The sequence below is a fragment of the Oxyura jamaicensis genome, chromosome 3, assembly GCF_011077185.1.
Source record: "Oxyura jamaicensis isolate SHBP4307 breed ruddy duck chromosome 3, BPBGC_Ojam_1.0, whole genome shotgun sequence".
In the NCBI taxonomy this organism is placed as follows: Eukaryota; Metazoa; Chordata; class Aves; order Anseriformes; family Anatidae; genus Oxyura; species Oxyura jamaicensis.
In genome coordinates this window covers 4,489,695-4,514,447 of record NC_048895.1, presented here as the reverse complement: position 1 = coordinate 4,514,447, position 24,753 = coordinate 4,489,695, and the positions used below count along the sequence as shown (strand labels likewise).

The window sequence follows — 24,753 nt, the reverse complement described above, 5'->3', positions numbered from 1 at the left end:
ATACTGGCTTTGGAACTCATTAAAGTTATTCCAAATTTCCGTGTTCTGCTGCGAGCTATTTTTAATAGTGTGAAGCTGTGCTTTGAAGTTTTACTGCCAGTACTTAAGTTCTGAAACTATATTGATTAAAATGCACTTGTAAATGTCGATGAAAACAAATGTGGAGAGGGAGGTTTCCACATCTCTGCGATTTTTCTTACCTCACCCCAGTAGGTTGACAGGTATAGTGTAGCTCTTGAAGTCAGAGTTCAGTCTCACATTCATTCTGTTAGTGGCAGCGTTAGACTTGTATGAAACAACTTCAACTGAGGCTTAAATACAGCTGTGTCTTTTTGAGAAGCAAGCTGAGGGGGTCACCCTGAAGTTAAGTCTTCTGTGTGCAGAAGACACTCTACTTAGTAGAGTATCTTCATGTACCATACACCCATGTTCCTGACTAAGAGCATATCGTTTCAGTGTTTGGAAGTTGTTCTCAAAGATTTTGACTATTGGAGCAGAGCAGGAGGGCAGTAAGGAGCCAGCGGTTTTGTATTAGTTACAAACTCAGCTTACCTATGCCTGCTGGTGGAAGAAGCTATAGATGAATAAGAAGAGTAAGAGATGGATTTGCTTGGGAGTTTGGGGCTGGACAAATGCCAAATAGAGAATATAATTCAATAATCACAAGTCGTAAAGATACTCAGTGCATACAATAGATGATGATTGGTGGTGGTGTGATGAGGGTGCTGGCTGTGCTTTGGCACCTGTTATCCCATCTGTTCTTCAGGTGCCAAAGTACTGGCTTTACATGACTTCAATGAATTCTGAAAGTGATATATTTGAGTTGGTGTTTTGTACTTCTATTTTGCAGTCAAGGTAATATTGTTTGACTTGTTGCTCTCTGAGAAGATGGCAATGTTAGATATATAGCGTGTATATATACTACACTGTCTCTACGGTATATATACTAGATACATTACAATGCAAAAAACAAAATTACTGTTGGAAGTTCTGCAATCATTCAATCATAACTTTAGGAATTCTGTTCTTATTTTGCCTATTTCTTGCACTTCTGAAGATGGCAGAGGAAAAGATTATCCTGCATCCTAACAAATGTATATCTTTGGTTCAACCTTTCAAAACATTTGTACTTGTACAGAGCCAGACTGAAATTGTGAAATTGACTTAATTTAGGAAAAATGAATCAGATGGCTTTTACTTGTCTAGTTTTTCCAGTACATCGATGGAAGAGAAGCCAAGTGTGTACCATGGCATTTAATCCATCTCGGCCTCAATAGTAAAACTATTGGGGGAAAAAAAGATAAAAGTAGCAATAAACCTATCTTGATGTTTAATTTCTGATCTGATTTAATCTAGTCTGTGGCAAGAGTTGCCACTGGCTGGTAAAGATTGCTGTTGGCTGGTACAAGAGAAGTTGCTCCTAAATTCATTCCAGTGGTTTAATTACCTGGGAGCTGAGAAGACTGGTTGCATGGAGGCTTCTGATTCCAATCTTCCCTATTGTTGGCAGGAATTTCTTATTTAAAGTGTAACTACTAAAATATGGGTTCAGGGAAAAGAAACTTAATATAACAAAGTAAAGCTGAGTAGCAAAGCTCTTCATGCAGGTTATAAGTCAGTTAATTTCTGATTGTCTTTATAGAACTTAGTATACTTGATTTGTATAACAATCATAGCTGATAAACCTTACTTGTTTTATGAAAGAACAAAATCAATTTATTAGAAAATACTGTTTTTCCTTTGTAGCAATAGCAGTGTTCAACAATTGAAATCAAGATTAGATCTAATTTGAGCATCAGTGAAATAAAAAGTTACTGAAGCAAACTGAAGGTTCTTGGAGAGAGAAACTAATGTCATAATTATGGAGCCTGAACTGTAACCTTTCTTCTCAGATTTTTGTAGCTGTACTTGAAGTTGTACATCAGAATGTCTTGTTGGGTCTTGAGGCTAGCCAGGGTTTTATCGCTTCTGACTGTGTTTGGAGGTTTTAGCTTCCAGCCTAGAATTCCAAATGCAAGAAGGGAAATGGGCTTTCTTCAGAAGATGTGTTCTTGTACATGAACCTCAATTCCTAAATTTACTCTTATTTTTAAGAGTAAATTTACTTTTAGCTTTGAGCTCTTCTGGCCCTGTTGCCTTTTAACTTGTATAAAGTTACAGTATTCCTCAGGTGTTACTGTTTTTTTAAGATTGAGAATTATAAGCATTTCTAGAGAGTTCATCTTGTGTGTATACAAATGATGTGGAGTGTGGTTTTCCTTCAAACCTTACTGAGGCTGCTTCAGTACAAGAAAGCTAGGCAAATTCCAGAACACCCGATAAGGTGGTGAACTTGCTTTTTTTTGGAACATTTTACTATCATTCTACAGAAAATTAATCAGTTTGAGGTGATGCTACATTGTTTTAAACACCGATACTCTGCAGAGTTGGTTGTTTAATACTGCTTTCAAAGGATGTCATTTGGTCAAAGTGCTATAGTCTTGATAGGATTTTCTCTTTCAGTGTGAAAACCTGTCTAGAAATAAAAGCTCCTTGGTCTTACAATTTGGAGATATGTTTCATTAATCCTGCAATGTGAAATGTAATTTTGTTCCTGTGAACAGAGAAAGCTTGTCTGGAGTGTTTTGAGTTGGCATGGATAAGCACTTCCTCATTATGAAACCTGAATTGCTTGTACAACTTTTCTCATTTTCAAACGGAGGAGAAGAAACAAAACAAAACACTACTGAAGTGTTCAGAGAGATGCTGGCTTGTTCTGTGGCTTGTAGGAAGGTCCTGGAGTTAAGTACAAGGCTTTTGATGCAGTGGAAACTGATGTAGAAGAGATTTTTCAGTGGAGAGATTAGATACCTTATTTATGGAAATTTCTTGCATACTTAAAAACGGATGTTTTCTGATTGTGTCTGTAATGAAGGGGGAATTATACACATGGCACTTCTGGGGGGGAGGGGGAATGGGCAAGATCTATCCTTTGTTCCTTTTTAAAGAATTTTAATCACTTTTTTATACTTGTACTGAAAAAGCAAATAGTAGTGAACCCAAACAATCCATATCTATTTGGGAAGGACGGTCTTTGGGACAGGAGAGGAATGCATTGTCAAGAGTAAAAATAAGATGGTGCCTAAACTGCATAACTAGTCCCAAAACACTCCATTAAATGTCAGCTTGTACACCTACAAACCTCTCTGGAAGCTTTACAATTCAGCTTTACAATTTCAAGCTCTATTTCTGGTTGCAAGTTAGTTGTAGTTGGACTGTCCACGTGTTCCACTTTGGCATTGTCTTATTTAAGTAAAAAAAGATGCACTCATTTTAGTGAATTAGTGTAAGCTCACATCAGCAGCACCAACTATAGCAATTTTAAACGCTTTGTATATGTTGTTTCTGCTCCGTAATTGCATAAAAGGATGTGCTTGTGCATCTTAAGTCCAAGACATGGTTTTGTCTACAGGTGTGTACTTGCTGACTGTGTGCATTCACGATAACATGCTGTAACTCTGTCATGATAGGAACTGCAGGTTATGTGGCCTAGATGAGATGTTATTGCTTGCAGAAGTACATCGAAAGATAAAACTGAAGGATATTTCACACTTATCACTTTATATTGGCTGCAGAGCTTAGTGATGTTAGGGAATGCAATGTTCCTTTCTCCCGTTAGCACTAACTGTTGTATAGATCGGGTGACCTATGAAAACACTTTCCCTTCAGAAAGTGTTGCAATTGCCCCTATGCTTGTAATACTACTACATGTAAAACTCATCCAGAAGCTTTGTGAAAGACCTTCAATCAGAGGAGTACAGTTGCAGTGTTCAGCTAATGTCCTTGCTCTGTACTCCTTTTGTACATTGCTTACCAAATAATTCTAACAGCAGTGTTAGTCCAGGCCTTCTGACAGCACCCTGGTGTCCAGTCTGCCAGTTAACTGGACCATGGTCTGATGTTGGAGCTAGGCTGATTGTCTAGTTGTCTGCTGTGGGACACATCTGAGGAGGAACCCCGGCTTTGAGCAAGTACTGATGCTTCTCTGGCCCTTCAGTGAGCGGGGTTTGGGGAGCTATGCTGGTGCTGAGATAGCTCAGTTTCAACGTTGTTTTGAAACTTCATTGGTAGTTTTCTACTAGCTGAGCCTACAAACCAATCCATGAGCAGGAGCACCGTCTGCCACTGCCTTCCCAGTGATGGTGGTGGAATGCAGAAGAGGGACCTCCCCTTGGTCCAGGTTGTCATGAGATGAGCATAGTTGTAATGTCAGGTAGTCCTTGGAAGATGTTAAGGGAGGGGTCTGGACTTGGCCATTGTTCTTGCCACCTTCAGGCCTTGCTAAGGGGCTGCTGTGATTGAAAGGGATCTTCTAGGCTTGTGTGGCATGTACGTGTCCAGCACCTGCCTGTTTAAAGTAATACTTTCCTTAGGTCTTCAAAATACATTAATTTTTAGCAAATACAAGGACTGTTACCCTCAGTTTCTTGGACTGTTTCCACTGAAAAGCATCAACAAGCATACGTGTTGATTTCTGTCATGGTATAAAGATAAATACCTGTTTCTTCTACTCAGAATTATTTCATCTTTCCTATGGAATGATTATAAAAATCAGAGCTATAAAATACAGAGCAGAAACTATAGTACTTTTTTCTTTTCAGAAAAAGGGTAATTATGTAGAAAATGCAACTTAAGCCAAAAAAAGCATTAGAGGATTGGATGGCTGCTATGTTTGAGGGATTAAGAATGCGACTGTTCCCTGGATGGAAGACCTTAGAAGCTTGCAGCATGACATTTGAAAACTAGGGAGCTGTGTTCAGGTTGTCTGAGCTGTGGTTACCATTTTTTTTCAATGGAGAAGCTTTGGAGCTGAGCAACTGTTTCCATTTGCAGATGATCTCACAGCGAGATCAACAGTAGCATGGCATTCAAGTTGCAAGTGAACAGCTATCAATGCAGCAAGATAAAAAATAGACAGCTTTGGAGTCAGAACAATGTTCTTAAGAATAACATTCACTTTGTAGTTCTGTTTTTAGAATGAAAGGAGTTGTAGCAATAGACTTCCCTCAGTGGTTTGGCAGACAGTTAAAATAGTTTAGCTTCTGGCACTGCAAACCTCTTTCCATACTATTTTGGGGGCTTTAACATCTCACTTATGAATTACTGTAAAGCTTCATCAAAGTGTGGTATGTTTTTTTTTTTTTTTTTTTTTTTTTTCCTTCTATAAAGGCCTCGATTGTTAGGTCAGGGCCATGATGTCAGACCAAGTCCAGTGCTTGATAATAACTCTTAATCCAGTGGTTGACAGTGATATGTTTTGTTAATGAGCATGCTTTTAGAGTAGCGTGGGTTGATCCCAGCTGATAATGATGAAAACTTCAATTTGTAGTTGGAACGACCTGCAGGACAGCTACTGTGTACTATGCATCTAATAGCTTAAAGTCTAGACCTAGTACTTCCAAATTTCAGGAGAATGCAATTAAAAAACTGAATGAGCTGTTCCTTTTGCTCAGGCCTAAAATGCAAAAAAGACTAATTTTGGTCAAGTAAGTCCTAAAAATGCTTTATGATTTAGCATAGTGGCTGGGGGGAAAAGAAATGTCTTGAATATAAGGCCTTTGTTTTGGTTAAATGACAGCTTTATTTAAAAAAAACACGCTTCTAAGTTTGCATTTTGTCTGTATGCGTCAGTTGACTGTCTTGCTGAAGAAATGATTAAAAACAGATTTTGGCTCTGTTAAGCTTAATAGTAAAATATATACATGGCCTAAAACTCTTTCCTCTGGCAAGAGAACTCTTGCCTGGTTTGAAACGTTTAATCCCTGATACGCTCAGTTTGATCATTGTGTCAAAGCTATAATGAAGTAGAACCATTACTAATGCTCGTGTGGTTCATGACTCTAGATCCTCTGTGCAAGCCTTTTCTTGAAGTTGGACGCTTTTGTAGAGAATGGTTTTTGATATGTATATTGTGATGAAAAGTCACTCGGAAAGCCATTGTTCCTGTGTCTTTAGTGTTTGATAGGTTAGTGGTGGGGATGGTGTTGAGGATTAGGTGGTAAAATGGGACTGCAGGCAGTATTGGTTGCTATGGTCTTGTTTATTTTTTCTTTTTCTTGTGGCAGAGCTGAAAACTCGGGTTATTTTAAAACACTTTATAGAAGTAATGCAATGAAACAAATGATACAAATGTAGGCTGTTCCCAGTTGACATGATCCTGAGCAAAAAGGCAAAAAAACTCCAGTTTAAAAAGGGTTCTGTAATCCATAATAACCTTGTGTGATAAAAAGAACATGGTGTTCCGGATGCAAATGCAACAGGCTACAGTGGTGAATACAGTTCTAAGTATTATTCTTGCAAAGTTGTGCAGGCAAAACTTCGCCAAGCTGAGGCATGCTGTTCTACTGGAAGTGTGGTGTGTGTGAATTCCTGGTGTCAAAATGGATCACCTAAGTAAATTGGAGCATCTCAGAATTGTTACATGTTGTAGAGGTGATGTCCCAGAGATTTCCTGTAATTCTAGCCAAGTTATTGAAACTGGAGTCATGCTTAGAAAGCTCTTTCTATTCTTGGAGTTTGTTTTATTAATAAGGTGTTAGTCAGAGATGCTGATAAAAGGACTATCTTACTGTATTTTGTTTTGCCATTAGAAGCATTGGGCTAAAGCTGTAAGCATGTATTTGCCAACTTTGGAGTTGCTAGGTATGACCTGAAAGTGGTAATGGGGTAGAAATACAGTTTGCTGAGGGAGCTCTACAACAGCACTTGTAAGAACATATTGCAACACGTGTCGTGACTGGACAGTGCTGAATGCCATCTTTCTGTCTTCAGCCTAATGCAGTGTTCTGCAGCGCTACCCGATGCAGGGTTCATTACAACGTCTTGCAGCCTTTATGAAGCTGATAGGCTGATGTGGTATAAATTACTACACTTATAAATTCAGGAACTTACTCTAGTCCTTAGTCTGTTTTTCTTTTATGTCAAAATAGCTTAATCTGTAAACCATTTTGTACATCTGAAATTCTCTTGCAGAATTGATACAAAGGTGAGTTTTTGCTATATAGCACGCAAGTCAAGAGCCATGCACACTTATACATGCATATTTGTTCCTTAAAGGTGCTTCTTTTTAAAAACGAGAGAATTTCAATTCAGAAGTATTTATTATTACATTAATGGCATCCAGAATAATTGAAAATAAATTCTCAATTCTTCTGCAGGTATAAAAAAGTATGTTGTCGGCCTAATTATCAAGACCTCTTCTGATCCAACATGTGTAGAAGTAAGTGAAATATTTTCAGGGGAGCAAAAGGGAGGCAAATAATTTGCATAATCTAACTTCTCTTTTCTGTTCCCCAGAAAGAGAAAGTGTATATTGGGAAGCTGAATATGATTCTTGTTCAGGTAAGCTAGACTTCATGAAGTTTTAAATCTTGTCAAAAAGTAATTTGCTTTTGCAGAAGTACTTAATATAAGGTTGTTTCCCTTTTCAGATTCTGAAACAGGAATGGCCAAAGCATTGGCCAACTTTTATAAGTGATATTGTGGGAGCAAGCAGGACTAGTGAAAGCCTTTGTCAGAACAATATGGTGATCCTTAAACTATTGAGCGAAGAAGTGTTTGATTTTTCCAGTGGCCAGATAACTCAAGTGAAAGCTAAGCATTTGAAAGACAGGCAAGTATATATATGTAGTCCCTCGTAAATAGTGTATACTTTGTGCTTGCTGCCAAATAGTTTTTCTCGCTGTGTGGTTTTCAGTAAACACCTACATCTGTCTAATTTTATTGCTGAGATTTGTGGAATACTGATTTTTCTTTTAAAGCAAGATTGTTGGGTGGTACCAAACTTTGTAAGTATATTTCTGCATTATTGCAAGTAGCCTCTGTTGACTGATGGTTCTAGCCTTTTAACAGAAACTTCAGTGTTTCCAAGACAGAATTTATAAGCACAGATTTTGTGCCACTTCAAAAATAGAAAGTGTCATTCTCATCAAAACTTTTAAAAAGTTGGGTGGCTTCTTGTGAATGCCTCCATGGATGTAGGCCTTCAGAACCTGTTCTGTAGCCACAGACACTTTGATTAAAATAGATTGTTTATGGAATGTGGAAATGATTAATTTTTAACTTTTTGTTTTTTTATAGTATGTGCAATGAGTTCTCTCAGATATTTCAACTGTGTCAGTTTGTGATGGTAAGTATTATTTTTAATTTTTTAACCTGTCCTCCATTCCACCTTCTCTCCGTTGTGCCAAGTAACACCAGACTTTAATGTGTTTTTACAGGAAAACTCCCAAAATGCTCCCTTAGTTCATGCAACATTGGAAACTTTGCTACGATTTCTGAACTGGATTCCTCTGGGATATATATTTGAGACCAAGTTAATCAGCACACTAATATACAAGGTATTTAATTATTGATGGTTCTTTAATTCAGAAGTTATAAAACTTAGTGTGCAACATTCTTGTAAAATGCTTTTTTTTTTCTTTTCTCAATAGTTCTTAAATGTTCCCATGTTTCGGAACGTCTCTTTGAAGTGCCTCACAGAGATTGCAGGTGTCAGTGTAAGCCAGTATGAAGAACAGTTTGTAACACTTTTTACATTGACCATGATGCAGTTAAAACAGGTAAGGTTTTAGTAAGTCTGTTTTCTTTTAACAAAGTCAACTTCTGTAGAACCTAGTTCAACTTCTAAATTCATATTCATTATAGAGATCTTGATAGCAGAAATGTTTCTCTTCATTGTGTCATTTAATAGTATTTTTTGCTTGATCAGAGGATGTTCAGTGTATTTTCTACAACTCTAGATTACAGCTGTATTTCTGCTGGACCAATTTATTTTGGTTTATTTAAGAGCTGCATTGAACACTTGGGTTGTCTGATGAGGAAAGTTGAGAGAAATGCAGCAAACTTTGTTCTGCATGGCACGCGAGGCCTAAACTGTCCTAACCTCCACAAGCCGCTGTTTTAGCGTTTGATGGAAGCTAGTCACGTAAATCCATACTTCTAATTATATAACGTGGTAATTCCTCTCTGAGCAGTTCAGATTGAGGTACATGATGTTGTAAGTTTCCTAGTTGTATTCCTGTCTGATGCGGACAGTTGGGTGTGTGTGTTTTTTTTTTTTTTTTTTTTTTTGGTGAGGGGGGTTAAGGTAGAAATCCTGCAAGGAAGTGTCATCCTTTGATCTTTTTAAGCATCGTATAGGACAGATACTATCTTTTTTAACTTCTGTGAGAATGTTCATGATGTTAAAATTACGGAGGCTTCTGAAGAGCATTCTGAATAGTGTTAAATGCGGTTATTTTTGCACAAGTTCCCTATAAACATGTCTACTGATTTGAAGGCAAATTAGCTTGCTCTGAGAATAATTCATACTAAAAAAAGTATTTTGGGGGGGATTAGTGGTATGTTTAATAGCTTAAATCACTTTGTCATAAAAATGCTCCCTTCGAGACTGTGGCTTCATTTCAAATCTGAATGTTTGAATACCTTTGACTTCCAGTACTTTTATTCTGAAGATTACAATATTATGATATTACTGTACTTCCTCTTCAGTGATGTTAAGCAGTATAGTTTTCCGTGTATCTGGTAAGGATAATTTATATGAAGGATTTATCTTAAATTTCAGAGTGACTTGCACTATACAGCTTACCTTTTCTGTAGGGTGAGAATTGTTATGATGAGAGAAAGCTGTGAAATTGTGTGCTGTTCCATGTAAACAGTTCTTTTACTGTAATGAAGTAGCTGTTAGATTTGCTAGAGGATACAAATGTTTTGTAATCCAGTACTCTTTCAGGTGCTTGTCTTGCAAAGGTACCTGGCAGCTTTGTGTATTGACTTCGGTTTCTATTGAAATGTTCTTAAATACCGTATGTGACAAATTATGTGGAATTTATGAAGAAATGCTCTATTGTCAACTTCAAAACCTGAAGGCTATTTTAAGAGTTACATTTAATATTATGAAACTTATGCTTCTCAGCAACAGTTCTACTTAATTCTTCAAAGTAGAAATTGAACTGTTACTTTATTAGTGATAACCAGGGACTATTAAGTGTGTTGCCACAATGTAAATGGGTTTACTCCTGTTTTTCTGATCTTTAAGTATAAAGATGAGTTTGTGATACAAATGAGCCAAAATGTGCCTGACTTGCATTTGGGTGAACGTGGTAGGACATGATTCTTTGACGTCTTTTCCTTGAATTTGTCTGGTTCTTAACGTTCTGTTCAAAACCATGTTTCCCTATAACTTCTTCAACAAATTATTATTCTAAGTTTTAAGTCTTAAAGGTGCAGGAGTTAATTCTGCTGCCAGGGGTGCATGCCTTGTTTCTTTTGGCCTATTTCTCTTCTGGAATACTGGCTAATGAGGGGACTATGATTATTTTCACTATGTCATGAGCTACCCACAGATAAGTCTTCTAGGATGCAGGTAATTTTTGTCAGGAATACGACAACAAGCTATAAGCAGACACTGGGCCCTAACATTATCTTGTTTTCAGTTGTACCTTTCAAAAGGAGATTGTCCAAAGGTCAAAAATAGTTCTTACAGAAGATATTCCATTGTGTTGGGGTTACATGTTAGAGCATTTATGTTTCTGAATCTGGATAATTAGCGATTTGGGCTAGCTGCTACCAGTAGTTGCTTCTGAAGTCAGCAGTTGATTAGCAAATAGTATTTATAATAGATGCTAGGCAGGTGAGGTGCTGCTGTTTGCTCAGCACACGTTACTTAAGCTCAAGCAGATGCCAGAAATCTGTACTGAGCCCTACTTTTTTGAGGATAGGGGGATAGAAGATGGTGCTTCATATTTTTCTATCTTAATGGAATATATTTTCATACCAAAGCTTTTTTGAGTGCTTCTGAACAATTAGGTTGTCTATTTTTTTAACTGTCTATTTTTCCTGTATTTATAGTGTTCGTCCATCTTTGAAGTGCTTTAGGAAAGGCATGTTGCTTTTCATGTCACATCTCTTTCCTGATCTTCCCACTAAAGGCTTCAGCTGAAGCTATAGGTTTTTTTATTTAGTTATAATTAGACTTAAAAGCAGATTTTTTTATGCAGACACGCAAATCACTTTGTATGAAGTGTTCGAAGAGTGTCTTATTTATTTATTTTTTTTAAATGATGCTCTTGATTCTAAATGCAAATACCCGTGCCCTAAGTTTTTTCCTTAAAAGAAAAGTTGAATGCCATGTTGGGTATTTAGCATATTTTGCAACTTGCAGGTTTTTAGTGTAATTGTTGCATCCGAATTTCAAGTAAACTTGCATTTGACCTGACTTGCATTTGACCTGACAGAATCAGAACATTGAATACATATATATTTGTGTGTGTGTATATATATATACACACACACACACACATTTTATATATATATATATATATATGTGTGTGTGTGTGTATATATATATATAACCTCTGAAGAGGCATACCAAATCTTTCTTACTAATTTGTAAATATTATGGGGGAGTCTTTCATGTTGTTTTAATGTTACGACAATGTAATGTTACGGGGTATAGGTAACACACCATTTTCTGGAATGGCTTTGCCCAGTGCCAGCTGAAAATGTCTGAATAGGGTAGATATTACCCTTGTCTATGCTCTTACAAGAGGTAGGAAGAAACTCTTTGTACATGTTTACATTTTCATCCTACTGTCCATTTTGGAGACAAGTACGAAATGAAGGAGCAGGAAGACATTTGGAAGAGGGCCCTATAAAAGGGGATGTTAGGAAGACTTTTTTTCCAAAAACAGTGAAATAGTTGTTAATAAACAGTATTTCTACTTGCTTACAGAATGTTATTGATCATGTCTGTCTTTTTATTAGATGCTTCCTTTAAATACCAATATCCGACTTGCATACTCAAATGGGAAAGATGATGAACAGAACTTCATTCAGAATCTCAGTTTGTTTCTCTGCACGTTCCTCAAGGAGCATGGTCAACTTATAGAAAAAAGATTAAATCTGAGGGAAACATTAATGGAGGTAAGTTGCTTAGTTTATCCAGTTTATAAATGTAGTGTGTTCTCATAGTCAAAGGATGTGATGGTATAATCCCTCAATTCTTTTGCGTTTCAGTTTCAGTGATTCTATGTTAAAAACAAAGCCTCAAAATCATAGGTTTTTCTTTCCTTCTTAATTGTTCCTCCTAGAAAGTGTAAACACGTCTTTAAAATAAGTTGAGAAATACAGTGTATTCTTTTTCCATGGGTGCTTACAGACGATATTTGTTTAACACACATATACAGATGGTTGTTGCTATGACTTTTGACAGCTTGTGTGTGAGGTAACACACTTTCTGTTCAGCATTCAAACTTGTTTTCTAGGGTACAGCACATGCTGTAGTTCAGCTCTCCTGTCCTGGTGTAGCTTCTTGCCTAATTTGCCACTTCCCAAAGTTTGACTGAAAAGCTTAGAATGTTGTCCTTGAGGATTGTATTCAGTTCCTGTGCAATAAGCATGATTGTTATACATTGCCTTCAGTGCCAGAGCTCTAGCAAATTGCTACTTACTGAGCACACTTTGTTATAGTGTTACAGGTCTTGGCAGAGGACTTATGATCCATGGTTATCAACTGTCTTTCAGCAGTTGCTGGGAATAAGATTTGTCCATCCTTTCTGCTTTTCCCTTTTTTTTTTTTTTAAACTGTGAATAAAAGATTTGCTGAAGATGAGCTGTTCTGTGGTAACTTTTTTGCTAGCTCCCTCCCACTGCTGAGCTCCAAGGGGATGATACTAGCTCCATAGCCCCTTGAAGCATCACTTTCCCAGTGTCCCAGAATCAAGCCTTCGGCAGGTATGGAGGCAAAGGGTGAGGAACTGCCCTGACACAGGTGTAGAAAAATGAAACCGTGGTTTAAACCTGGAGACCAGGTGTCATTGGGAGGGTCCATCTTTTGCAGGTGCACCACTTCTAATCCATCTGAATTCTAGTCTGTCTTTCATCTATTGTATTCTCAATACGTTTCTCCTCCAGATAGTTCTCTACCAAAAAAAAAAAAGTTTATTCATAAGTTTATTTAGGAAATAAGCTAAAAGAGAATTCTTAGTCCATTAAGGAAAAAAAAAAAAAGAATATTGATTCCTGAATAATTAATTGCTTAACTTAAACTTGATAAGCTTTCAAAAAATAACCAGTGCTCAAGTTTCTGCCTATACTGAGGCTCTGTTAGGAAGATGGTTTAACAGCTGAAGTTGTTGCATGTCCTGTGGGAAGTGTTTGTAAGTTGGAGTGCAGTTTTTATACCTTGTCACCTGTCCTGTTCAATGTGACCACATTAAAATGTTTTACCATTTTAAAATAGATGTTTACAAAACTCAGTTCCGAATGAGTTTGTGTCCTCTGTAGGATGTTTAAATGTTCCATAAAAATTCTTGGGGTGGCTTAAAATTGTTGCAAGTTTCACTGTTGTAACCCACACTGTAACAGAACATAGTGAAAAAACTTTTAAAGTAGCTGTGTAATTCTAACCTATTTACTCTTGCAATGTGGAAGTAGCTGACTGCCTGTGAAATTGTTCCACAGATTCATTGGAGCCTTGTAGATTACCGAAGGAAGCTAGATATTCAAAGTGAAATTGCCAAGATAAATTGATCTGTATAGGGCCAATGTAAGGTGGTTTTGAGTCCCTCTTTTGACATAATCCGGTTCAACATCTTTATCTACTATTACTATCTAAAGTGCTTAGAGTTGCTGTAGTATCTGAGCTTTGAAAATCCATTCAGATTTCATGGCTTCATTCTGTTTTGTTCAGTGGTGGGCTATTGGTTTGTATCTTTCACCAGGGATTTAAAAATGAGCTGGGTTAAAAATGTTGGCCTATGTAGTTGGTATCTCTTTCAGAACAGCATCCTTTTCAGTCTGCCTGGTGGTTGTCTTGTCAGTGAAGTAGAAAATGTTCTGGTAGATATCTTCCATAGAATGCAAATCAGTAGTGTGACTTTGGAGGTTGTCTCAGGATACGAGGATCTCCAGAATAAAGTAGCAATTCTTGAAACTAGCAGCTGAGGGTTTTTTGAAGGCCTAAAACAAAAGGTCTTGCAGAAGCTCAGAGGGCATGATTTTGATAATACAGAAATGGGCTGATTTGGCTATTGCATTTTTTTTAGATGTCCAGGCTATCTTAGGTTTAAGAACTGATGCATGCTTTCCAAATAACAGCAGTTGACATGACACTTTTTTTTGAGTTCTTCTGGTTGTTACTCGGACTCGTAAGTAGTGTCGCTTAAGTGTAAATGCACCTTGTTCTAAAATTTTACACTAATTCAGCATTTCATCAGCGTTTGGATAATTGAATATGGAGGATTATGGTTTTAATATTATTCCATGTTCAGAAATAATAATTAGATTTTTGAAACACTCTTCCAGGCTCTTCATTATATGTTATTGGTATCAGAAGTTGAAGAAACTGAAATTTTCAAGATTTGTCTTGAATATTGGAATCATTTAGCTGCTGAGCTCTACAGAGAAAGTCCGTTTTCAACATCTGCTTCTCCATTGCTTTCGGGAAGTCAACACTTCGATGTTCCTCCAAGGAGACAGCTTTATTTGCCTGTATTATCCAAGGTAATCTTTGCTTAACTAAAGATACTGTAAAGGTTTAGATACTGTTCCTTAATTTAGAAACTTCTCTTTATGTAAGTAATGACTTGTTGTTAGTTGATTCAACTCCAGTTATTTAACGTGGTGCAATTGCCAAAATGACTTTAGGATGACACCAGTAGATGACTGGAGTATTAATACAGTGTTAATTTTCTTTAGATACTGTGTATAAACATAAGACTAAATAATAAAAGAAAAGGAAAAAAGAATTTATTTAATGACTAACCCTGTTTTCGTCCATGAAAGCACTACAAGAACTTCCTTTTTAAACTTGTAATAGACCTGCTATATAGTTTGCGTAGTAGGTTTACTAAATCCTACTGACAGTTTCTGTAATTACTGGTTTCCAGCATGGATCTTGGTGGGGTTGAGATTTCTCAACTAAGTAAATTTGTCATAGTATTAAAAAATAGATTTGTATGCATCAGTTGCATAAGAGCTAAAATGAAAATTATTGAAGTCTTGAGTGTTGGAGCTGGAGGAGAAATGTTTGTATTTAAAAGGTGCCTAATGCTACATACACCTTTTGAAGTTCTAGAAGGTATAATACTTTTTTTAAAAAAAATACACAACTCTTGTTCTTGTAGAGGGAAATCAGCAGGCACTATTCTTAATGGCTTTTTAGTTTGCATTAGAGTATTTTCTTCCAAGTTGCTGGTACGTGAGGTGACCTCGTGAAGTGCTGGTTATACCCTTTATTTCCAAGCTACAGTGCAATTCAATTTAAACTGTTTTCTAACGTGCAGGTTCGATTGCTAATGGTTAGCCGTATGGCTAAACCTGAAGAAGTGCTAGTTGTGGAAAATGATCAGGGAGAAGTAGTACGAGAATTCATGAAGGATACAGATTCCATAAACCTGTATAAAAATATGAGAGAAACGTTGGGTAAGTGCACTAGCTGATGTTCGTGTTCTGTAAGTCTGTGGAGCTGCACTGGTAGCGTGTATGTGTCAAATTGATAGCTCAGGTAGATCTGAATTACGTGGGGAGAAAAAGGATCATCAGTGAGTAGTAGTACATACACAAATTGGAATGGCAGGAGGCAGCATTGGTCTGAGGCTTTTAGTTTTGAGCTCCTGTAGTAGTGCTCCTATATGACTTCAGTAAGCAGTACTGTACTACCCAATTTTTGTCACTTGCCTTTTCCCATTGGAAAACCTTTGTTTATTTGCCAAAATTTGTCAGATCCAATGAAGTATGCATGTGCTTCTTGCATTTATGCGCACACATATTCCCTTTGTTATCTTTTGAAGTCTCATGCTCAACTGTTGACGTTGTTAGCAGTGAATCAGTAGTCTCTATGTATTGTAGAGAACTTAGGGGTGTATGTTTCTTTTAATTGTATTAAAATTGCTACTGTATGTCCTCATCCTTAGCCATATTTCCAGATAAAGGTTTACTATTTACAGATTTAGTTAGTGTTTGATTTCTGGTGTTAATTATTGGTTACAGTGTATGAATCTTAATGGAAGATTCACTTTTAAAAAAGCAAGAGCGCAGTGAAACCTGCATTCTAAGGCACTATAAAAATCTGTTGCCGAATCTGGCCTTAAACTGCTCTTTATTTCTGGGGATTTAGAATTTTACATTAGAGAGCTGATGCAAGTGTCTGAGTTGTGATACCTGAATGTTCCCATCCAGACTCGTTCCCGAGTACCATCTCCATTTTAATGGCAGATTTAATGACACTGAAATGACACAGAGGACAACTGGCTGACTGCTTAACACACTATAATGTCCCCAGTAGCTAGCCAGTCCCATATTTTCAATAGCCCATGAGTATGAATGTCTTTTGTTAATAATTTAACTTAGTAACTTTACTGATCTGATACACGACACCTTAGTTAACTTAAATTTTTGTATTGTTTGCATACCTTCTTTAAAAGAGGTTTTAACAAATTCGGTTTTAAAGTTCTAGCTCGTTCTGTCATAAGCTCACAAAAGAAGCATTGCAATTAACTGGCATTGTAATTTTTTTTTTTTTTTCTTAGAACACAGCTTTGTCTATAGAGATGTGATCTGGCTTGTTGCTTGAAAAAGCACCTGCTTAATGTTAATTGTCTTTCAGTGTACCTTACGCATCTGGATTATGCAGACACAGAACGAATAATGACTGAAAAACTTCACAATCAAGTGAATGGGACAGAATGGTCGTGGAAAAATTTGAATACCCTATGTTGGGCTATAGGTTCAATCAGTGGAGCAATGCATGAAGAAGATGAAAAAAGATTCCTTGTTACAGTAATTAAGGTATCATGGTGCAGAACTAATAGCTTTGTCACACTTCTTGATTTCTTGAGCATAAACTACATTTAAAAAGATATTGCTTTAACGTTTCAGCAAGGTACCTTGTATAACAAACAAGTTAATTAGAGTAATGTAATGGGAAATGTCATATCCCAAATTTAAGGCTGATAATTTTTTCAGTCATGAACAATGAATTAATCGAAGTAACCTTTTTGCTGTGAAAATGGGAGGGAGAAGATTCATTTTGATGAAATCTTCAGTATCTCCAAAGCAAAACATAAGGAAAAAGATTAACAGTGAAACGAGTGGCAAAATAACCTACCTTATTTTTGACTAACAAGAACCCTCCTTTTCTGCTACTTTCTTGACACTCCTTGATCAAAGTGAATTCTGGGTAAATACGTGCATGAGAAGAGTGCAGGAAGAAAATGCTCTCTACAGGAGTACCTTGCCTCACTCTTAACATGTCATACAATTTCATACAGAGGATTTAGTTTCCTTTACCTGAAGTGTGGCATCTATATCTTTGTTAATATGAGCTGCCTGATCAGTATTCAACACTGAGGGTTGCTGAAGGTCTACCCTGCAGAAATTATCAGTTACATCTAAAATGCGGATTTCATAGCTGAAAACATGGTGTTCTCGATTTGGTTAAAACTTAAATAATTGCTCAAGTTGTCAACTATTTTTTTTAAATTATTTGGGCTTTGAACTTGATAATGGAAACTACTTTCCTGTATCTTTATTACAGCTCATTTCAGCCTTTTATACTTGTCTTGTAGTGCTTCTAATTGAACTGGACAAATCTGGGGAGGAAACTAATAATATGTTATGTTGTAGGATCTCCTGGGACTCTGTGAACAAAAGCGAGGAAAAGACAATAAAGCCATTATTGCATCAAATATAATGTACATAGTAGGTCAATACCCACGGTTTTTGAGGGCTCACTGGAAATTTTTGAAGACAGTCGTCAACAAGCTATTTGAATTTATGCATGGTAATCATCTTTTTCATTTGCTCTTTTAACTTTTTAAAGATAAAAAGTTGATGCTCATACATGTGCATGTCTGGGGAAATATACTAAACAGTAATTGACTTGACTTAATTTAGAAACCCACGATGGCGTCCAGGATATGGCTTGTGATACCTTCATAAAAATAGCACAAAAATGCCGCCGACATTTTGTTCAGGTTCAAGTGGGAGAGGTCATGCCATTTATTGACGAAATCTTGAACAATATTAATACAATCATCTGTGACCTTCAGCCACAACAGGTATGTTGAATTCAGAAGTGTGGGTAAATTTCTAAAGCCCAATAAAAATGTACTCAAGACTGAAATCTAGGAATGGTTTTCCAGACTTGAACTGTATTCCTTATTGTTTTTCATTACTGACAGTGCTTTGGTATGAAAAGTATGTTTGGTTTGCATTATTAAGATCTTAATTAGGATTCTTGTAAGAATTAAAGTGTTTAGTTAAAATCCTGTATTCTAGAATATTATTACAAGTGAATAACATGCTGAATCTAACTTTGAGGTTCTGATTTGGGAAAGAAGAGTATCTGACTATAATAGATGGGTCTTGTATGTGCAGGAGTTAGAGGGTACTTCTAGGGAGGATGCACTCCTCTAAGAGTGCACAGTGCACACATGATGTAGACTGTATTTCAATGTACTGAAGCCTTCGGTAGAGTAGGTGTTAAGTTCAAGCTTGCATATAAATATTATCTTGCTCTTAAGTTAGCCCAGTGTTATGTAAAACAAAGAAATGGAGATGTATCCTGAGAGTTAAAGGCGTGTGCCTGAGCTTCCTCACTTCAGGATGTGGTGGCGAAATGAAGGAAGACTGCAGGATGTACATAGTGACATTTGAAGAGAAGGGAATGGAGCTTTGCTTTAAATGTGATGAAAGTAAGAAAAGAAGAGAGGTCCTGTAAACTCAAGTGGGAAGAAGGTGTTTAGACAGTGGAAACCCAATTTCAGTCTCTGTTACGTGCTAGTTGAGAACAATGTAAACTTTTCCGTATTCTTTTAATCTTCCTCTTTGACTTCCTTTTTCCAATCAGGTGCATACGTTCTATGAGGCAGTGGGATACATGATTGGGGCACAGACAGACCAGACTGTACAGGAACATCTGATAGAAAAATACATGTTGCTTCCTAATCAAGTGTGGGACAGCATAATTCAACAGGCAACAAAAGTAAGCCCTTAAATTTTAAGTGCGTTCTTTGTTGAGGTAAAGCAAACTTGTGTGTTTTTTTTTTTTTCCCTGCTATTAGGTTATACGTAGCTGTGGTGGACTTCTGTAAAGCAACGGTTGTGACATAATAGTAAAAACGTTGTTTGGAGAGAGGATGGTTAAATGGCAGAATACTGAATTAAATATGATTTAAAGGACAATTTTTATTATTTTACAGAACATGCTGCTTTGCATGTTCTGTAAAGGAGAAGGGAATTCTTTGTGAATGATTACTTGCCATCAGAAAAATAGCGCTTTTTTTTTTCGAGACTCCCTTTTGCCTGGGCCACAAGTTCAACTGAATAAAACTTCAGTTGAAGTTTTTATCACAATTCTCTATGTGAGGGGATGGCAAGTGAATTAAACAGCAGTAACGGTTTGTAAATTTCAGCAATATGTTCTTCAATACAAGAAGATAAGAGAAAGATAAGTTCTTTAAAGTGATAGTTGTTGCACTAAAAGATAAAAGGCATTCTTACTCATTAAACAAAATGAACTCCAATTTTTTGACAGAATGTTGATATTCTGAAGGATCCTGAAACAGTTAAGCAGCTTGGTAGCATTCTGAAAACCAATGTAAGAGCATGTAAAGCAGTTGGCCACCCCTTTGTGATTCAACTTGGAAGAATTTATTTAGATATGCTGAATGTGTACAAGTGCCTAAGTGAAAATATTTCTGCAGCTATTCAGGCTAACGGTAAGAAATTCTACATTGTTATTGAAAATGGGGCTGGCAATGCATGTAATCATGTTTCAAGTATGTTACAAGTGGGCTAATTCTACTGTGTGTTTTTAGTGTTTGGGCAAGTGGAGAATGGCTAAGAGTGCGCTTGCTTAGATGGTTTTGTTGTTGTTCGCTGGCTGCTTTATTCGAATAAAGAAACTGTTTCTGGAGGGAGGAAGGCTATAAGCAAGAAAGCTTGTGAAAGATGCAAAACACTGTAGGAGCTTGCTTAAAACTAATACCTGTCTTGCTGAGACAAGTTGTAGCATGCATTCTTCTAGCTTATTCTGATTTTTGAATGTGAGAAAACTGCCTCTGAGTTGAGTCTCTTAATGTCGGCAGAGTTTTAGTCTGGTATTGTTACTAAATAGCGTTATTACAGAAATGAAGCATACAGAACTAGTGAAGATGCCTCAAAGTCATCATAAACCAGACCAGTAACCACTGAGAAGGGATTGTCAATTACCTGACCAATTTTTGCTAGATAAGCTAGGGCCTATGGTATCCAAGAATGTGCTGCTACAGTAGTTCTTGACAAGATTAAATGAGTCAGTTATTGGATTAGTCATCTGTGTTATGACCAATTTTCTTACCCATGCAGATGACGCTAGATGGAAATGTGAATGTTAAGTACGATTTTGTAAGTGAGCAGCTGGTTGACCTTGAAGTAGCTTCTCAGAATTTGGAATAAAACTGGCTGTGAAATCAGTGTTTTGATTCTGCAGCTCTAATGGACAGAACATTTTTAAGATTATGAAGCAGTTGGTAGAACTTCTAGTATGGACATGCTCCTAGAGCGGCAACTACTGTGTTTGTGCTTGCCTTAGTGTATGTTTTCACAACCGCCTCTATTTTGCCCGTGATGTCTCTGGTGCCAGAAGCAATTCTACCCTTGTTACCCTGGCTGCAGTCTTCCAGGGTTTCCCTTGGACGTACTGTAATGGTTGTATGGCTGTGCACTCGATCAGAACAGGTTTTACTGATGAGATTACATAGACTCAATGTGAGAAACAGCTAAGAATGAGGCTCCTTGTGTAAACATAAGGCTGAAGGATTAGGTCTGTCTGGGAAGAAACAAGGAGCTTGCTTTAGAACACAGCATATCCCCCCCGTCACTTAATAAGAACCAGATGTAAGCTTGGTCCAGATAGTAAAATAAATGTGCAAGACTCCCTTACTTAAAAAGTAAGTTGAAGCTTTGTTTTGGATCTGTCTAAGTAGGGTATTGCCTGTAGCGCTTTTATAATGCTAAGTAGCAGCTCGGACCTATGGAGCTAGAATAATGGGGAGGTAGTTCTTAACCTGCAGAATATGCGTAAGTCTTCATGGGTATAAAAATGAAGCATTCTGGGTTTATGGTATTAGTTGAAGTGAATCTGTTTGGTACGCTTTACCCAGATTAAGTGAGGCTTTAAAACTTTTCAGGTGAAATGGTAACAAAGCAGCCTTTGATTAGAAGTATGAGGACTGTAAAAAGGGAAACTTTAAAGCTGATTTCTGGCTGGGTGAGCAGGTCCAATGATCCTCAGATGGTAAGTAAATTTATTTTATACAAATAGCTCATAAGACAAAACCAGTAAGAACTGTCCTGCTGCTGACTGAAGAGCAGTCAGCACTGTTCCTGCTCACAAGAGCTTGTTTCAGGACTGTAAAATATGAAGGATAAAGTGTGATCATATAGAGGTAGGCCTGAACTGTGTTTGAGATGCTTCAGTTAATTTTAGCTGAGGGTGATCCTAAGGGGGGAGTGAGGTTTAAGAGAATCAATCGTCTTGCAACCACTGCTGGATGGATACAGTGGGTGGGAAGTTTGTGTAAAGTATTCCTTTGTTAGGAAAGGTATCTGTGTAACTAAACAATTAAGCTATAACTTGAGACTTTGGGCAATAACTGCGTTGTTATAACCATGGCTTGCTCTTTTATTTAGGTAGCTGAAAACTTTGTTCCTCCCTTGTTGGATGCAGTTCTCATTGACTACCAGAGAAACGTGCCGGCTGCTAGAGAACCCGAAGTACTTAGTACTATGGCTATCATTGTAAACAAGCTGGGTGGACACATTACTGCTGAAATACCTCAGATATTTGATGCTGTTTTTGAGTGCACATTAAATATGATAAATAAGGTATCTAAATTTAAACTTTGGATAAAGCACCTTCCCTAGAAACTGAAGACAGAAAGTGGAGTTATCAGTTGTTTTTCTGTCCCAGGAACTTGGAATGTCATGCTTCTGGAAGCAGAAGTATACTTCAGTGTAGGGCTAACTACTAAAATTAATAACATTTTCACATTTATGAATATAAGTATTGATCAGCTCTTTAAATGCTTCCTCACTGAATACCATAGCTGATGCAAACTGTAGCATAAAAATTGCAATATGTACTTGCATAATACTTGAGCACTACCAGCCACTTTGCAATAGGGTAGAACCAGAAGTTGTACCCCTGTAGTAACAGAGGTGCTCAACAAGCATTGAGACCATCTGTCTTAAATCTGTGCAGCGAGTAGTGCTTAAGGTTGTGTACTGACAAAATGCAGCTCAGCCTGTCAGTCTTGTGTAACGCTAGAAGATGGTTTGATCAAGCTTTGGTCATGAAAGCAAGGGAGAAAACTTTATTCAGAATCGTAACCTTTGCTTTGTATTTAAATTTATTTAAGGTGGGGCCTAACTGCTGTTCTGAATTGGGTATTATTGACTCTGTCTTCTTAGCAGGAGATACTCTGGATCTTTCAGCTCTTCAGGAATTTTCACTTTTTTTCCCCTACTATCCTTTCTAGGATTTTGAAGAATATCCTGAACATAGAACAAACTTCTTCTTGCTACTCCAGGCTGTAAATTCTCATTGCTTCCCAGCATTCCTGGCCATTCCACCTGCACAGTTCAAACTTGTCCTGGATTCTATTATTTGGGCTTTCAAACATACAATGAGAAATGTTGCAGATACAGGTAAACTGAATTTCTAAATGTGAAATATGCAGTATCAGATATTTTGTGGTAGAATACCAATTCTGTGTTGTATCTTTTTCTTTAATCAAATATAGTGTTCACAATGCTGTATTGCATTTGTACAGAAATGGTGTTTTCCTCTATTGGTCTGACATGGACAATCAGATATGTGTGAATGTGCTCAAAGTTGAATGCTGTTTCACTCCCACAGCTGCAAGAGAGCCCTGTTAGAGTTTCTGCTTGCTGTCTGTTCCATGTGAGGGTTCTTCTGAAATGGCTGAACTGATGCAACAACTCATTGGTGCTAAAACTGGTGTTCTAGCTCTGCTTTTGTTGTGCAGCCTGCGATGTTTGACTTTTTACCTCAGTAAGACAGTTGCAGAGTAACCAGTGAAAAACCCAACAGAAAAACGAACGCCTGGGGTGAACTCAGTCTGGGAGCCAGCCGTGGCAAATAGAAACACCTTAAACTGTAAAGAATTGGTGCTTCCTTTGGTCAACAGCAGGTTAAACTCGAGATGAAGTTTTAATGAGCAGCTGTAGTTTTCAGCAGACTTGAGTAATGAAAAAGCCCTCCAGTATGGGAGTTATCAAGGGAGGGTAGGAGAAGCTGTGTGTATGTGCTCAATTCTAACAGCATCTTGACTACTTGATTTAAAAAAAAAAAAAAAAGTAGCTGTAAAGCCACCTAGTTTTCAAGTCAGTTGTAGAGTGGAAGGCATTGGGAGAAAAGCTACCTTTGAGTGTCAGTTGAGCTAGTAAGGTAACTGTGTTCATGTAATTTTCCTTTCTTAAATTTGCAAATACTTCTCTTGGCACAGGGTTTCTCACTTCTGCTGGCACAAGTAGAGTGACGTGGTTGTTTCTTTATGGTTCTGCTACCTAACAGTAAAAACTAAGTCAGTGCTCCATATATAATGTGGCTACAGCCCTCTAGCGGCTACCTGAGAAAATCTTTACATGTGTAATCCTTCTCAATGCCTATCAGAACTTCTTGGGGTATTTGCCCCACTTCAAAAAGGCAGAAAGACAAATGGAGATTTTAATCCTGTTTTGTTGGTCATCTTTGCTTTTATGCATATTTTCCAGGACTTCAAATACTTTATACTCTACTGCAGAATGTTGCGCAAGAAGAGGCAGCTGCCCAGAGTTTCTATCAGACATATTTCTGTGATATCCTTCAGCACATTTTCTCAGTCGTAACAGACACTTCACATACTGCGGGTAAGAATGCATATATGTGAGCTGGTTGATGAAAACAATCCTTCTAAGCGTCAAAACAATGTTACATATCCTGTTCCTGAATAATGGCAATAATAACAGCATCTGTATAACTTTGATCCGTTCAGGTTTGACAATGCATGCATCAATCCTTGCATACATGTTCAACTTAGTAGAAGAGGGAAAAATAAGTACTCCATTAAACCCTGGAAATCCAGTGAACAACCAAATGTTTATTCAGGAGTACGTTGCTAACCTTCTCAAATCTGCATTTCCTCATCTGCAAGAGTAAGTGTGCTGTGGTTATGTTATACTTCTGAGTGGTTTCTTATGTCTTGAAATACTAACTGATGTGTTTGTTTACTGTTAGTGCCCAGGTTAAGCTGTTTGTAACAGGACTCTTCAGTTTAAACCAGGATATTCCTGCTTTCAAGGAGCACCTAAGGGATTTCCTGGTCCAAATCAAGGTACGTTCAGTGTGCTTTATTTTAAGGGATTTGAAGCGATTATTCAGCAGGAAGCTGATGTTGGAAGTAATAGGACAGTGTTTTTTGAGATCAGGGTTTACTGCTACTTAAGATGTCAGGAGAAATCTCTTATGACTTGAGCATCTGTGGATGGTGGATCGTGCAATCCATTTCAGCATGACTTACGTGTATCAATTGGGATTAAATACTTGATGCTGCTTGCATTTTGTGTATACAATTTGTCTAAAATGGCTGCAAAACATTCTGCTTGGTACTGGGGCATGTTTTGAAACATGCAATAGTAGTACTCTACCTTTTATTTTTCCAAAGA

General features: G+C 37.3%; 1 protein-coding gene and 1 long non-coding RNA gene across 6 annotated transcripts in view; both read left to right on the top strand.

The window, feature by feature from the left end:
- XPO1 (exportin 1) overlaps nucleotides 1-24,753 on the top strand; it is a 39,054-nt gene that overhangs the window by 12,948 nt on the left and 1,353 nt on the right. For all 5 annotated transcript variants that reach the window (XM_035322433.1, XM_035322430.1, XM_035322431.1 and 2 more), the window contains 20 exons: nucleotides 7,197-7,258; nucleotides 7,336-7,380; nucleotides 7,470-7,651; nucleotides 8,119-8,167; nucleotides 8,259-8,378; nucleotides 8,472-8,600; nucleotides 11,806-11,964; nucleotides 14,347-14,544; nucleotides 15,327-15,465; nucleotides 16,649-16,830; nucleotides 17,668-17,824; nucleotides 17,938-18,101; nucleotides 18,893-19,027; nucleotides 19,580-19,763; nucleotides 21,216-21,322; nucleotides 21,718-21,912; nucleotides 22,566-22,734; nucleotides 23,824-23,958; nucleotides 24,084-24,243; nucleotides 24,326-24,422. In XM_035322433.1, coding sequence (XP_035178324.1) covers nucleotides 7,197-7,258; nucleotides 7,336-7,380; nucleotides 7,470-7,651; nucleotides 8,119-8,167; nucleotides 8,259-8,378; nucleotides 8,472-8,600; nucleotides 11,806-11,964; nucleotides 14,347-14,544; nucleotides 15,327-15,465; nucleotides 16,649-16,830; nucleotides 17,668-17,824; nucleotides 17,938-18,101; nucleotides 18,893-19,027; nucleotides 19,580-19,763; nucleotides 21,216-21,322; nucleotides 21,718-21,912; nucleotides 22,566-22,734; nucleotides 23,824-23,958; nucleotides 24,084-24,243; nucleotides 24,326-24,422 — 2,768 coding nt within the window. The remainder of the gene's footprint in view (nucleotides 1-7,196; nucleotides 7,259-7,335; nucleotides 7,381-7,469; nucleotides 7,652-8,118; nucleotides 8,168-8,258; nucleotides 8,379-8,471; nucleotides 8,601-11,805; nucleotides 11,965-14,346; nucleotides 14,545-15,326; nucleotides 15,466-16,648; nucleotides 16,831-17,667; nucleotides 17,825-17,937; nucleotides 18,102-18,892; nucleotides 19,028-19,579; nucleotides 19,764-21,215; nucleotides 21,323-21,717; nucleotides 21,913-22,565; nucleotides 22,735-23,823; nucleotides 23,959-24,083; nucleotides 24,244-24,325; nucleotides 24,423-24,753) is intronic.
- On the top strand, nucleotides 22,768-23,395 carry LOC118164728. Its single transcript, XR_004749629.1, has 2 exons — nucleotides 22,768-23,273; nucleotides 23,322-23,395. It is a non-coding gene; the product is annotated as an uncharacterized LOC118164728 (long non-coding RNA).